Source organism: Schistocerca cancellata, chromosome 6, assembly GCF_023864275.1.
Source record: "Schistocerca cancellata isolate TAMUIC-IGC-003103 chromosome 6, iqSchCanc2.1, whole genome shotgun sequence".
NCBI classification, from domain to species: domain Eukaryota; kingdom Metazoa; phylum Arthropoda; class Insecta; order Orthoptera; family Acrididae; genus Schistocerca; species Schistocerca cancellata.
The window spans coordinates 558,446,466-558,462,853 of record NC_064631.1 but is presented as its reverse complement, the minus strand read 5'-3'; the positions used below and the strand labels follow the sequence as shown (position 1 = coordinate 558,462,853).

Sequence of the window (16,388 nt, the reverse complement as noted above, 5' to 3'; positions counted from 1 at the left end):
TTGGTGCAAGTCTTATTACATTTGATGCCACATTGGGCGACCTGCGCACCAGATGGGGATTAAATGATGATGAAGATAACACAACAACCAGTCCTTGACAAGAGAAAATCCCCGAACCAGCCAGGAATCGAACCCGGGCCTGTAGGATGGCAATCCGTCATGCTGAGCACTCAGCTATCGGGGTGGACAGTTTGAAGTGAGAATGCTCTGCCTTTAACATCAAATCTCTGTTTCAAAAAGGGCTGCAATGTCCAGCTATCTCTGCTTCTGTTCAGTAGTAAAGCTGTAATGGATTCACTGTGAAAAAGTTTTCTCTGGTTTACATAACATGTAAGACTTCTAGGCACTGACATTGGTGGAATCCATGTGTACTCAAAAATGTCCTTCATGTGTAACATGGCAGCCTTCTTTAAGAGCATCTGCTAGCAGCTTTATACTTTGTTCATCAGTTCACATACTTGCTTTCCTGGTCTGGTATCATTGTTTATGTTCACTTGATCATAACAAAAATTACTGGTCCAGTGGAAAAAAAATTACTAGCCCAGTGGGAAACTGAAATACAGTTTGCTGTTATATCACTGCAAACTTCAGTTAAAGCACTATAGATTTCTGTTCAGTTTTTGCCATACCCATTATCAATACTGCCTGTACAGCCCTTATTCTTCAGCAGTCATGGTACCTGAGAACAAGGGAGGTTATATTTTGAATGTGCACCTCTCATCCCCATCCTTGTACAGGAACAACATAAAATGATGCTACAGAGTGCTACTAAGGTACTAAGAAGCACGTAAAGGAGTGTATATCTTACCTTCCCCTGAGGCTGTTCTGGAATTTCTGTTTTCTTTGGTTTAGTTTTATTTCTTGCAGGTGGTTCTGGCTTCCCTTCTGAAGATTGATTTTTATCTCTGCCATGCCGTAGATTTTTTTCTGTAAGCACAGAATGCATAAAATTACATAGCTGGTGAACTCTCTGTAAACAAAATACTTTTAAGAAAATGAATATTGATTTGGATGTTAATTTCTGTAGTAGAGGACATGAGGCATATGTGAGCTACGGCTAAGCCGTTACGTACTTTAGTGATACCTGGGCCTCAAGCCAGATGAAATGTCATAAATCACACAATATTACAGATATTTGGCATAATGCTACAATCAGATCATCTGATTTATGGAGGGACACAGCACATTGGCAAAGGTCAAACACAGAATGGATTTCACAAAAGACAAAAGCAATAATGCAATTGTACTTTACTTGCAATGTATCATCTAAATTCAATGCAAAGTGAAAGAGCTATAATGTTTAATGTCTCTTCCATACCCCAGACAGCAACCTGTACTACTCTGCCCTCTCAAATATGATTTTGGCCTTCACTGACCACGCATTTATCACACTGGTCAGAAAAATCCACACTTGAACAATGACACAAAGAAATTCAGAGCCATACATGGTTCTCATAATAAAGCAAATCTGAACATTGCATTACCAAAGAGTACACAATAAAACGCAATTGTTACTCCAAAAATAGGTGAAACCCATTTGCACTTTTTTCACATACCATCCTGAAAGCAACGGCTAAAGGCAATGGTATATTTCTTGACTTCTGAAAAGATTTTGACTAAATACCACCCTACCACCTTAAATATTTGATTGAATGAGGATTGTTTATAAGGTAGAATGCAGTAATTAAGTCTGTTGGGATCTTTGATGATCATGTTGTATAGTATATTAATGATCTAGCAGTCCTTTTTGCAGATATTGCAATTGTATGTAATAAGGTATGGTCTGGAAGGGCTGCATAGGTATTCAGCCAGACTTTGTTAAGGTTTGAAAGAGACGTAAAGATGGGCAACTTACTTTAAATGTTCAGAAATATAAAATGGTGCTTTTTACAAAATGAAAAAAAGTAATATCCTTGATTACAATAACAATGAGTCAGTACTGGAATCAGTGAACTCATGCAAATACCTGGGTATATCAACCTGTGGGGATACAAAATGGAACAATCAAGGAAATTCATGGACAGAGCAATACATAAAATAAGAGAAAAGCAACCACTCACACACAGAAAGAAGACTGATGCATGGAGCACACAGAGACATAACTGCAAAAAGCATTCACACTAGCTTTCGAGCTCTTGCTCTTTTCTAGCAAAAGCACACACATTCACACACAACCAAATAGATACCCAAACATGCACTCCTGTGGCCAAAGTTAGACTTATTATTGATACACGATTATTGAAAGCTGTTGTCTGAGCTGACAGAGTTGGGGAGGGGGTACAGGAGAATGCAAAAGTTGTGAGGGGGGGGGGGAGATAGTGGGAAACAGGCAGGACTTTTGACAAATGACTCAGCTGCTGCACAGCAAGATGAAAAGAGTAAAGAGGGTAGAGGAAAAGTGACATAAGAAGAGGGAAATGTCTGTATGGTAGTGGTGGTGGGGAGTAGGGGGGGGGGGGGGTGGGTGGGCAAGAGAGCAAGAGTGTGTTGTGGGAGAAGACAGTGCATGGAGAGGAGGGAAAAGGTAAAGTGGGAACAGGTTAGTGGGGGTTTAGGCCAGGGAGATTGCGAGAACATGGGATATGGTGCCAAACATCTGTGTGACCCATCCTAGAATATTGCTCAAGTGTGTAGGATCCCTAACAAATGGGGTTGACAGGGAATATCGAACGTATACAAAGAAGGTTAGTGCGAATGGTCACAGGCTTGTTTAGTATCAGATGCTGGAAAAACTGAATTGGCAGATGCTTTCAGGTAGATACACAAGTTTCTCTGAACTACGCATATGAGAATTGTCTCAACAGAATATCCTGAGTTCTCACAATCTCGTTGGCCTAAACGTCTTCTAATCTGCTCCCTCTGCTGCACTTTACCTTTTTCCTCCTCTTTTCTGTCCACACTGCTCCTTCCCTATGCAGATTGTGCACCTTCTTCTCCCAGGACTCTTCCCCCCCCCTTCCAAAATGTGCAATCTCCCCCCCTCTCTCTTTCCCTCCATCTCCCCTTTTCCTTTTCTATCCCTTCCCACCCTCTCTCCACTTTCTTTATCCCTCTTAACCTCCACCTTCCTCTCCCTTTTTTTCACTTCTCCCTTTCCCCTTCTCTCCCTCTTCCTGTACCTCTTCTTGCTCTACCCTCTGTACTCCTTTCATCTTGTTGTGCAGCTGCAGAGTTATCTGTCCAAAGACCTGCCTCTATCCTGCTACCCTATCTCTGCATCATTACCTAACCCCTCCCCACCTCCATCACCTCAGACAACAGCTTTCAAAGACTAAGTATCAATGGTAAGTCTCACTGTGGCCACAGGAGTGCATGTTTGGATATGTGTGCAGTTGTTTGAGTGAATGACTGTGCTTTTGGTAGAAAAAGAGCACGGGCTTGAAAGCTAGTGTGAAAGCTGTTTCCTGTTATGTGTCTCTGTGCTCCACACATTGGTCCTCTGCAGGTGAGTGATTGTCTTTCCCACATTTTCCGTAACTGGAGCAATGTTATTGGATCAGATGTAGGTGAAGTCAGTGGCAGACTTCAAATCACTGACAGGACACTAGGGAAATGCAATCAGTCTACAAAAGAGATTGCATACAAAATGTTTTTGTGACATACTAGAAAATTGAGCAAGTGTAGGGATACATACCAAATAAGATTAATCAGGTGATATTGAACATTTACAAAAAGGGTCGGTCTGAGTGGTCACAGGTTTGTCTGAACAACATTAAGGAAATGCTGAAAAAACTGAACTCTTAGATACTTATAGGTAGACACAAATTATCACAAAAGCACACTTAACAATATTTCAAGAACCAGCTTTCAAGAATCTAGGCATATACTACAAAACCCTAGGTATTAGTCTCATAGGCATAAGGAAGACAAGATTAGCCAAGTTACTGCACACACACAGGTGTTCAACCAACCATTCTTGTTGTGTTTCACACAATGGAACAAGAAAAGTCCTAATAATTTATATTCACGTGTTTTTGCAGACCTCGGAATAGAGGGGTGGACTCGCGCAGCGCTCAGACCGAGGACGTGTTTTTGCAGTCGGGCCAAGTTATCTTGTGTGAAACTTCCTGGCAGATTAAAACTGTGTGCCGAACCGAGACTCGAACTCGGGACCTTTGCCTTTCGCGGGCAAGTGCTCTACCATCTGAGCTATCCAAGTACGACTCACGACCCATCCTGACAGCTTTACTTCCTCCAGTACCTCGTTTCCTACTTTCCAAACTTCACAGATGGTAGAGCACTTGCCCGCGAAAGGCAAAGGTCCCGAGTTCGAGTCTCGGTCCGGCTCACAGTTTTAATCTGCCAGGAAGTTTCATATCAGCGCACACTCTGCTGCAGAGTGAAAATCTCATTCCGGAAACATCCCCCAGGCTGTGGCAAAGCCATGTCTCCGCAATATCCTTTCTTCAAAAATGGTTCAAATGGCTCAGAGCACTGTGGAACTCAACTTCTGAGGTCATCAGTCCCCTAGAACTTAGAACTACTTAAATCTAATAACCTAAGGACATCACACACATCCATGGCCGAGGCAGGATTCGAACCTGGGACCGTAGCGGTCTCGCGGTTCCAGACTGTAGCGCCTAGAACCAGACGGCCACTCCGCCCGGCTATCCTTTCTTCTAGGTGTGCTAGTTCTGCAAGGTTTCCACGAGAGCTTCTTTGAAGTTTGGAAAGTAGGAGACGAGGTACTGGCGGGAGTAAAGCTGTGAGGACGGGTCGTGAGTCGTGCTTGGGTAGCTCAGATGGTAGAGCACTTGCTCACGAAAGGCAAAGGTCCCGAGTGCGAGTCTCGGTCCGGCACACAATTTTAAGCTGCCATGAAGTTTCATATCAGCGCACACTCCACTGCAGAGTGAAAATCTCATTCTGGAAATATCTTGCGTGAGGTTTAGCAGTCTGTCTGCACGATGATGGCTTATCTCGTGTTTGTGTCCTTTCTCGTTATCATTGGAGTGACAATTTGGTGCAATGGATTCTATGTAGCCTCATCGGTGAAAAATTTCGCCGCTCACCAGTTTTGAACATGAGTTCTTCAACTAACTATAAATGTCTCATTTGTCTTCTATGTGCCAGCCCTTTTTCCCACCATTTCCTTTCCGGCTTCCTTTTAGATGCAAACCGTAGCGGCAGCTAAGTTAACGACTTCCTCCTTGTTCGTAGCCATGGTCAACGCTTCACATTTCATGCTCACAGACCACTGTGAACTGGTGCCGCGACTTTCAGCGGTCTGTTCAGAAGTGTCCCCTTTAATTGTGAGCAAAACTTAACGGAGTCAGTCCATACAGACTCGGGCCAAATTGATCACTGGTGTGAGCCTGTGTAATTGTTATTTACGGTTACAACATGTTCCCGTGTTGCATGGAAGCAGGCCACTTTCCTTTCGGAGTATTGTTCACTTGCCGGCCGCTGGTGGCCGAGCGGTCCTAGGCGCTTCAGTCTGGAACCGCGCGACCGCTATGGTCGCAGGTTCGAATCCTGCCTCGGGCATGGATGTGTGTGATGTCCTTAGGTTCGTTAGGTTTACTTAGTTCTAAGTTCTAGGCGACTGATGACCTCAGAAGTTAAGTCGCACAGTGCTCAGAGCCATTTGAACCATTTTGTTCACTTATTAATAACAATCTTTGGATGTTACAAGAAAAAAAGAATGGTCCATCTTTATTAAACTACTCTCATGTAGACTGCGGTGGCGTATTAATACTTTCTAACAGCCACATTTACGGCAATGTTGCTCTATTGTTCAGTTAGTACGGATGAACACTGTCTCATCTAATAGTGCTGTGGAATTGCTTCCAATGTCACTACAGTGTGTACGTGAATGCTTTATACGGAACCTTGCCCATGAGCTTTCGGAGCATGAGGCACAGCTATTCTCATTCGGCTCTCTCGGAGACAACCGCAATTTTTTCCTCCTGCGAGTTTTTACTGCTGTGTAGTTGCATCATCAGTGTCACGTTTCATGGGTCATCATCCGACTGCCTCTAAAGCTGTTGGGCTCAAAACGCTAACGGATCTAGCGTTCTGCTACTGCAGCGCGCCAACGTACAACAAAGTTCCGAAAATCTGAGCTGAGAGGGAAGGCGAGGAGAAGGGGGCAACGATGAGTTTCGCGGTGGACTTCGCAGTTTTGAGATTTCAGAAATACATATAATAATTTATTACGCCAAGATCGCTTAAAACTGCAATGTTCACATTACCTGTTTACGCAGCTGAGTCTCTTTTAATATGTGACGACCTGCTGTATAATTCATTGACATATTTTATACAACTTCTTAATGTTCGAAGTGCATAACTGTAATTGTTTTATATCATGATGAAGCTGTTAGTGGATTAATCACATCTGAAGATGGCTTTCAATTACCAAAACTGGTAATATGAACTTTGCAATTACTAAGCGATCCTGATATAACAAATTATTATATAAACATTAAAAGATAGCATACTTCCGTTTGGCGATCGTCACTTCTTAAACAAGTCTTCATGCACACTGCACAACACAATTAAAGGATCACTTTTTGGACACACTGTAATTGTGTCCCACTGCGAATGTCTATCAAGTTTGAAATTTCGCACGGTGCCTAAAACCTTCCTCCCTAGAGAACCCTTTGCCGTTTTATTCAGTGTATGTCTATGTCGTACCCCTCTTTCATCACACAAAAGAGGAGGGCTGAAAATGCAGAAGCACCCTTTGTTGCTTTATATCATGTTCAGAGTTCATCGAATGGTTTTGAACGGTCCCCGGTGGTTCCAATCTGTACATGAGAGCAAAAATTGGAGTCGCGCTGCACTCCAAAGGGCTGCGACCGCATTCAGTGGGGATGCAGCCCCGCAGTGTCCTCAGAGAAGTGTTCACACGTCCGGGGTTGTCAGAAATGTCAAAGGTCGTCAAGAATTTCATCCAGTTGCTCGTTGCAATGCGAACAGTTGTTTTCGACTGCGAAATGTGTGGGAAATAACGCCCCAAGGAAATGGGTGGTTTCTGAAGTTTATCGGCCGTGCTGAAAGAAGCACGCATGTGTGTAACATCAGAATAGTAAATATAAATAATAGCAGGCCTACATGTCAGTAACATGCAGCTGATGTGGCGTTATAATGCATGACCACGTTAGACGTATGTAACAGACACCGTGGCATGCAGTAATTGTCTAATGGTTTTGAAAATTTGAGCCAATAAAGTGGGTACTGTGACACCAACAACGGGGGTTGAGCGCCGTATGCATTCGGTTTGTTTCACGTCTTTAGCGTCTGCTATATGGTTCGTGAAAAGTTGACAATGAAAGTGCGTCGGATTTTAGAAGCTTTTAGTGATGCAGACATTTCTCCTGAAAATGCTATTGCTATTGCGGATCCTATATAGAGTCCTTGCGATTCAGACAAGAAAGGAAATATTGAGATGATGTATCCATTATAGAATCAACAAATGAAGAATACATCCACGAAAATGGAAATGTGGACTAAATGGAATACACGGGTCATCACGTTATTTGCTTTCACAGCAAGCCTGGTTTGCAAAAACACATTTCAATAAACAGTTCACCATTTTATGTCTTTTCTTTGTTTGTAGACAATGAAGTTTTAGATGTAAATATATTGTAAGCTAAAAGATATGCGGAAAAAGTTACTCATCTCAGAGAAAGTATAGTACAGAGAAAGACTTGTACAGGTCGGATAACGTAGTTTTAGGCGTATTTATGTGGATGAGTTTGAACAAACGTTGCACACTTCAGGCCTGGTGCTCAACCAAATAAATTTACCAGAAAGCAATTCCAGCAACCATAATGTCTCGCTGCCGATTTGAAACTCTGTTGCATCTAACTCACTTCTTACATACTCTGTTGCAACCTGTTGGAATTGTGTGAACAATATATTTCGTGTGTGATGGAGCAAAGTGCACTGTGTAAAATAGACCTCTTTGGCATTGCCTAACACTCTTTGATTATTGTGTTGTGTTCACTGGAATCTTGTTTTGTTCTTGAGTGTGCAAATATAGTTATTAGTAAGATGTCCCTTTTCTCCTTAATACTTATTCAGCTGCGCAAATTCCAATAGGTTATGGGCCCAGCGTGCATTTGGAATAAGTATATCAACAAAATAGTAAGGAGAAAGTATTGGAAAAGTTCCAATTTACGTGAAGTGCGAGTGATCCTTACAAGACGATCGCAATTTTTTTCCGCATTATTTTTCGGTGTTCTTTACGGCAATAAAAAGCAAGTTACCGTTAAGAATGAGTGCGGCATTATTCCACAGATTGAAAGACTTATAGGTCGCGAAAACTATGCAACCTGGAAGTTCGCAGTAGAAGCGTATTTACGTTTAGACGACCTATGGGACGTGGTAGATGGGACAATGGAATCCACAGATCAGAATTATTCAAGTAAGGATAGGAAAGCAAAATCAAAATTGATATTACTGATTGATTCGGTGAATTATGTTCACGTTGAAAAAGCTGCTACAGCGAAAGAAGTCTGGGACAATTTACGAAGTGCATTCGAGGATGGTGGTCTTACGAGAAAAGTAGGATTATTACGCGAGTTAATTACTACTCGTCTGGACAAATGTAAGAGTGTAGACGAATACGTTAACAAAATATTAACCACGTCGAACCGACTGAGAAACATCGGATTCGAGATCGCTGAAGAATGGATAGGAACATTGCTTTTGGCAGGACTGCCCGAAAGGTATGCACCTATGATTATGGGACTTGAAAGCTCGGGTATACCAATCACAGGCGACAGTGTTAAGATGAAAATTCTACAGGACGTAAAGAGTGCTCCAAGCTGTTGTACATTGGAGAAGGAAGGTGCGTCTGCTCTCTACTCAAAAAACAAAAAGAAGAAACCGGTGAGGTGCTATAAATGTCAGAAGATGGGACATATTGCGTCTCAGTGCAAAGAAAAAGTAAGCCCAGGATCAGACACTCAGCGAAGGAGGTATGTTACTGATAGCCCAGAGAGAAGGACCAATAACAAAGGTAAAGCACTCTCATGTTTTTATTCTTTTGGTGGGATGAGCAACCGTGATATGGAATGGATTTTAGACTCAGGTGCATCTGTGCATATTGTTAAAGATAAATCACTTCTTTATGACACCAAAAATAAGACTCATATGGGGATATCTACTGTTGATGGCAACAAACTCCAGTGTCACCTGGCTGGGAAACTAGATCTACATGTAAGTGTAAATGGTGAATCAGATATGGTTACAGCACACAATGTTCATTATGTGAAAAATGTGGCAACTAACCTGCTGTCTGTAGGGGAAATTGTCAAGAAAGGAAATACAGTCACCTTTGACATGCAGGGTGCAAGAGTAATCAGTGAAAGTGGTGAAGTTATAGCTACAGCAAGTAACGAAAGGGGTATTTTTAAGTTGGATATCATTGACAGTAAACATAAAAATGTTAGTGATTCAGTATATTCAGCAGAAGGTTTTTTATGCCACCGGAGGCTTGGACATCTAAATAGAAAGAGTATGTCTATAATAAAGGATATGGTAAAGGGAATACAGAATTTTAGTGTGTCCAAGGATCCTTGTGAGACATGTATAAAGGGAAAACAAGCAAGGTTACCCTTCAAGACTAGTAAGAGTAAATCCACAGAAGTCTTACAGTTAATCCACACGTATGTGGTCCGATGGAGTGTGAATCCATAGGTGGGAGTAATTATTTTCTTACGTTTATTGATGATTACTCACGATATACTCATGTTTATTTCCTTAGTTCTAAAGACCAAGTGAGTGATATCTTTGAGGAATATTGCAATATGGTTGAAAGATGGACAGGAAAGAAGATCAAGATCATCAGGTCTGATAATGGGAGAGAATATATTAACCAGAAATTGAAGAAACTTCTGGCAGAAAAGGGAATCAGGCATCAAACTACCATAAGGTACAGCCCATCTCAAAATGGGGTTGCTGAGAGGGCTAATAGGACCATTGTTGAGAAAGCAAGGAGCATGATGACTGACGCTGAATTATCCAAAGATTTTTGGGCAGAGGCAGTGTCAACAGCTGTATATTTGAACAATAGATCACCTACAAAAGCATTAAAGAGTAGAACCCCTTATGAAATATGGGTAGGAAAGAAACCTGATCTAAGCAATATAAGGGTTTTTGGGTGTGATGCAATGGCACATATTCCAAAACAGCTAAGAGGAAAGTGGGATCCAAAAGCTAAAAAGTATATTTTTGTAGGCTATTGTGAAAATTCAAAGGGCTACCGATTAATGGATCCATTGACTAAAAAGATTGTCACAAGTAGAGATGTAATATTCTTTGAAAATAGAAAGGACTCAGAAGAGAGCAAAACCACTAAGTCAACTGCACCCAGTTCAGAAGGTGAAACCTTGTGTGAGGAAATAGGAAGTGAAGAAGAGGAAGACGACAGCCAAGGACAAATGGAAGCAGTTTATGATGACAATGAGTTAGAGGATGAAAAACATGAAGAAACTAATGTAAGGCGTTCTTCTCGTGTACCAAAACCGAAGGAATATCCGGATTTTGAGATGTATACAGCACAGTCCTTTAATGATGAGCCAAGAACAGCAGAAGAAGCAATGAGTGGCCCAAACTCTCAAGAATGGAAAGAAGCGATGAAGAGAGAATTAGAATCTTTATATCAAAACGAAACCTTTGAATGGGTAGATATGCCAGGAGATAAGAAACCACTGCAAGCAAGATGGGTATTCAATTTGAAGAACCCTGAAAGCTCATCACCAAAATACAAAGCAAGACTTGTGGTAAAAGGATATTCACAAAAACAAGGGGTAGATTACGAAGAAACTTTTTCACCTGTAGTCAAGTATGCATCATTGAGATATCTTTTAGCCTTGGCAGTAAAACGAAATTTAATAATTCATCATATGGATGTTAAAACGGCATATTTAAATGGGAAATTGGAGGAGGAGATATATGTCATTCCACCAAAGGAAGCCATAAAAACCAGGTCAGAAAGTAAAAAGATTTGGCGTTTGAGAAAAAGTATTTATGGACTTAAACAAAGTGGACGTTGCTGGAATCGATGTCTACATGAAACTCTAATAAATATGAATATGAAGCAATCCAAGGCAGATCCCAGCATTTACTATAAAGGGAGTAAAGGGAGAAAAGAAGAAATAATAATAATGGCGGTATGGGTGGACGATTTCTTTATCCTGACTGAAAGTGAAGGCCAAATGAGAATTTTCAAGAAACAGCTGCAAACCAAGTTTAAGGTGCATGATTTGGGAGAAGTGAAACGTTATTTAGGTATGCAAATTACTAAGGATGAAGAAAGACAAGAATTGAGCATAAGTCAATCATCATACACGGAAAAAATATTAAAGAAGTTTGGCATGAGTGATTGCAAACCCATAAGTACTCCAATGGAAGTAGGAGTGAAGTTAAGTGTAAATGAGACTGATGTGGAATGTGACAAGAATGTTCCTTATTTAGAAGCAGTAGGGAGTCTGTTATATTTGTCTCAAACATCACGACCCGACATTGCTTTTGCCACCAATGCAGTGAGCAGATATTGCAGAGACCCAAAGGAAAAGCACTGGAAAGCTGTAAAGAGGATATTCCGATACCTAAGAGGAACCTCAAACTATGAGCTAAAATACCATAGAGATGGTAACGCAAAACTAGAGGGATATAGCGATGCGGACTGGGGGAGTGAATTGGGAGACAGATACTCCACCACTGGCTGCTGTTTTAAATTAATGGGGGGCCTCACATCATGGTCATGTCAAAAGCAAAAAACTGTTGCATTGAGCACCGTAGAGGCCGAGTATATGGCACTATCCTACACCACACAGGAAGCATTATGGCTACGAACATTAATAAGTGAAATAGATCCCAATTTAATTGAGGAACCTACAACCATCTTCTGTGACAATAAAGGAGCCATAAACCTAGCTAAAAATGATGTTACTAGTGCTAGGACAAAGCATATTGATATACGGCACCATTTCATTCGGGACCACGTAGAACGACAGAACATTGCCGTGGACTATCTGCGTACAGAAGACATGTTAGCTGACCTTCTGATCAAACCCTTGGAGAGGGAGAAGTTTGAGAAGATTGTGGGACTATTTGGTTTATCTTGTGGAAGCAACACACAAAATATAAGTTCAAGAAGGGGTGTTGGAATTGTGTGAACAATATATTTCGTGTGTGATGGAGCAAAGTGCACTGTGTAAAATAGACCTCTTTGGCATTGCCTAACACTCTTTGATTATTGTGTTGTGTTCACTGGAATCTTGTTTTGTTCTTGAGTGTGCAAATATAGTTATTAGTAAGATGTCCCTTTTCTCCTTAATACTTATTCAGCTGCGCAAATTCCAATACAACCAATTCACTTCTTACATAATGATAAACCTAATTCCAGGGGACTGGTTAGGAAAAATGGTTTCACTGATACATGCACTGCACAAGAAGTTCCAGGAAGTATTTTATTTAAGAGAAAACTTTCTCACTGATGACACTTGACCTTGGACAACTAGACTGGTCTCCTGTCAATACAGATGCAATGCAACTCACAAATACACAATAAAACTTCTCAAACTCTGTTCTGCAAGGGAACGCATGGAATAGCAAAATTTACTACAGCTAATCTGAAGGTGTACGACAAGGCACAGCGTCTTCCGAGAAAATAATGTGAAAAACTATCACAAAAGCTTATAAGCCCCACAAACCACTAGACAATGCATGGCGGAGAATACTTCGACCTAACTGACGATATCGACCAAGTAGGTGACAAATTGGCAAACTGCCTAGCTTACACCTACGGTTGTGGGAAACCTAGAGGTAGTGTCCGTCTGCTAAGCTTGCCACAATCTGGCAGATTCCGGGTTATTCTGAATTTCTTCCCTCTCGCCCAGCCTCATCAAGGAAGTACGAAAATGGTTGCTACATATTTAAAGAAAAATCTATTTGCAATATATCAAGAACGGGCTGTCAATGAGGAAAACAGCAGAAATGTCTTAATATGTCTGTACATACATCTGCATAGGCAGAAAGAAGTCCCTCCTAGCGAGAAATGAGAGGAAATTCCTCACAGATAGTGGTGTAAAATACCGGGGCATTTATAAGTTGGGGAAAATGCCAAAATTCAGCTTTTAAAGTAACTTTTGCACGTCGTGGACGCCAGTTGTTTCATACCACTGAATCTACCAAATTCCAAATTTGGTTTTGTGTGCACCCTTCCTCAATGGTCCCATTGGTTAATGTCAACTATTATTCTTGTCACATTCAGGTCCATTACATTCTGTTAGTGTCTTACGTCACCAGAAGGGCTGGCAACGTACTTTGCAAATAGTTTCGAAGAGACCATTGGGGGAGGGTGTACAGAAAACAGGTTTGGAATCCAGCAGATATAGTGGCGCCAAACAATACGCCTCCACGACATGCAAAATATTTCCTTAAAAGCTGACCAATGAAAACGATTGTATTTCCGTTTCTGTCTTTGTAGTAAGTAATTGCAAATGTTTTGTAGTGGAACCACTGTAATCTTTGTATGACGATTAAGGAGCCAGATCCCGCACCAAGCAGACTACGTTTAACAGGTAAAAATAAATAAGCCTGGACCCAGAATCGAACCCTCGACCTCCTCCATGCTTACAGAGGTAGTTACCGTACATGTGACTACAGCGTTGCCATATTACCAAATCTTTAACGTTCATTTACTGCCCGAAATACGCACAAGACGAAATTTTGTGAGAGACATTTTTGTATTGTCAGTTTGTAAGGAATCTCACTGCGAAGCCCGAGTGTGCGAAAAGTTTCGTTCACTACACACACACACACACACACACACACACACACACACACACACACACACATATATATATATATATATATATATATATATATATATATATATGTGTGTGTGTGTGTGTGTGTGTGTGTGTGTGTGTGTGTGTGTGTGTGTGCACACTCTGACAAAGTTCCCATTATCAAATATGGTGTTAACCTGGATAACATTGTTTAAAAGTAGTATAATGAGTAATGTTTCGGCGGTGTACACCAGTTAATACGTAGTTTTTAATTCTTCGTTCTTAAATATAACTTTTAAAATGAGTCGCTTTACTGCAGCACACCGTCTCTCTATTTGGGTGAGTGACAGCTAGACGCTGAATACTTTCCCGCAACTGTAAATACAACGAAAGAAATTACGATCTATGAAGACTCACGGCGTTGCAAAACGTTAAATGGAATAGCGAAAAAAACCTGTGAAGCCGTGATCTAAAAGCAGAGCTCGTCGAATGCGGAACAGCATTCCAATCGGTGCTATTTATTGAGCATGCTTCGGATTCTGCACGCACATTGTACTATTGCAGTCCGGTTAATTTAGTAACAGCGGATTACGCGCAGTGTCGTATTTGGAGACCACTGACCTAGTAGTTTCCCATAACAAAGCAACTAAATAGTATTTCTGTTAATACAGGTAACAAATGTGACAATCCAATGCTGCTGACCTCGAAAATATCCCTATGAGATTGGGTGGTTAACAGTTGGCTTTTTCTGATTACGAAGATGATGGGCGAACAGTTGAGCTTTTGTACACTGTTCAACGTAATCTGGTATGGGGACTGTAGCGCCAGGGTATGCTGAACTACAAGACTTCGCTAACACTACTTATTCTTCTAACTGGTTTGATATGGCTCACTATGATATTCTCTCCTGTGAGAATATCCTCATCTTGGCTTGGAACAACTGTTTTTTTTTTTTCGGTTACACCGTCTCTTTCCGTCTCCAGTTTGACATTACTGTCAAAACCGCTCAAAATAACCGGTTTCTGAACTAAGGCCGGTATTACACTATCAAATTTCTTTGTCCAATATCTTTGTCAAAGTAATTTGATGGTGTAATAGGGAACTTTGTCAAATGTCGTCAAATATTTGATCAAATCTAGGGCCTCACTGTAGATTTGCTCAAACAAGTTGCTTGTCTTCTGTTTACTGCAATGTGACAGGTTACCACGTGGAGTGCTAGCATCGCTGCAGCGTTCTGCAATCTGTAGTGTTTTTATAAGCATTGCCGGTAAATACAATTGGCGTGTACCGACAACTACAAAATTAATAGAGATGTATGAAGCTGATGTGGCGCTTTACAATGTGAGGCATGCTGAATACAAAAACGGGTTAAGAAGACCTGACCTGACCTGACCTAACCTAACCTAACACTCTCCTGTAGCAAGGAATAGGAGTGTTACAGTGAGCCTGTCTTCTACAGATATAGCATTTCCTGAGTGAGTATTGTGCTTTGTGATATAAGGATACACTTCACTGAGCACATACAGAAATGTATGCTCATCCATTCTTAAATAATTGGCGTATGACTTGACGTCCTCTACTATACGCTCACGTGACAAGTTTTGTTGAATGCTTTCATCGTGTCGTCGTAAAACCCACGGCTTCACCCAGGTACGTTTCCTTTTTTTTCCCGCTTCTCCTCCGCATGTGCACACAGTGCAATTGTGGTACATGCAACTGCTGTGGTTAATAACAAGATGTTGTTGTCAGCCATCTTGAACTTTGACGAAAAATGTGATGACAGTGTAATACCCCTTTTTAGCACGTAACGTTAGGCCGGTATTACACTATCAAATTTCTTTGTCAAATATCTTTGTCCAAAATCTTTGTCAAAGATATTTGATGGTGTAATAGGAACTTTGTCAAATGTCGTCCAATATTTGATCAAATCTAGGGCCTCGCTGTAGGTTTGATTAAAGAAATCGCTTGTCTTCTGTTCACTGCAATGTGACATGTTACCACATGGAGCGCTAGCATTGCTGCAACGTTCTGTCGTCTGTAGTGTTTTTATAAACATTGCCGGTAAATACAATTGGTGTGTGCCGACAACTACAAAATTAATAGAGATGTATGAAGCTGGTGAGGCGCTTTACAACGTGAGGCACCCTGAATACAAAAATAAAATAAGAAGATTGGAGACGAGACCTGACCTGACCTGACCTGATCTGATCTAACCTAACCTAACCTAACATAACCCTCACCGGTAGCAAGGAATCGGAGTGTTACAGTGAGCCTGTCTTCTGAAGATGTAGCAGTTCTTAAGTGAATATTGTGCTTTGTGATATGAGGATACACTTCACTGAGCACATACAGGAATGTATGCTCATCCATTCTTAAGTAATTGATGTACCACTTGACGTCTTCCACTGTAAGCTCACGTAAGAAGTTTTGTTGAATGCTTTTATCGTGTCGTCGTAACACCCATGGCTTCACCCAGATTAGATTAGTTTTTTGTTCCATAGATCCGTGCTGAGGAGAACCTCGTGGATGTGGAACATGTCAATTTTTTTAAGCTGAAATAACAATACTAATAGTATGAATAAATACAATACATCATTTGTTTCTATTAAAAATTTCGTCAGTGGAGTAGGAGTTGGTCAC

The 16,388-nt window shown here is 41.1% G+C and overlaps 1 protein-coding gene across 2 annotated transcripts in view; it reads right to left on the bottom strand.

The window, feature by feature from the left end:
• Positions 1–16,388, bottom strand: part of LOC126190761 (uncharacterized) — a 484,901-nt gene that overhangs the window by 78,249 nt on the left and 390,264 nt on the right. For both annotated transcript variants that reach the window (XM_049931276.1, XM_049931277.1), the window contains one exon: positions 809–927. In XM_049931276.1, coding sequence (XP_049787233.1) covers positions 809–927 — 119 coding nt within the window. The remainder of the gene's footprint in view (positions 1–808; positions 928–16,388) is intronic.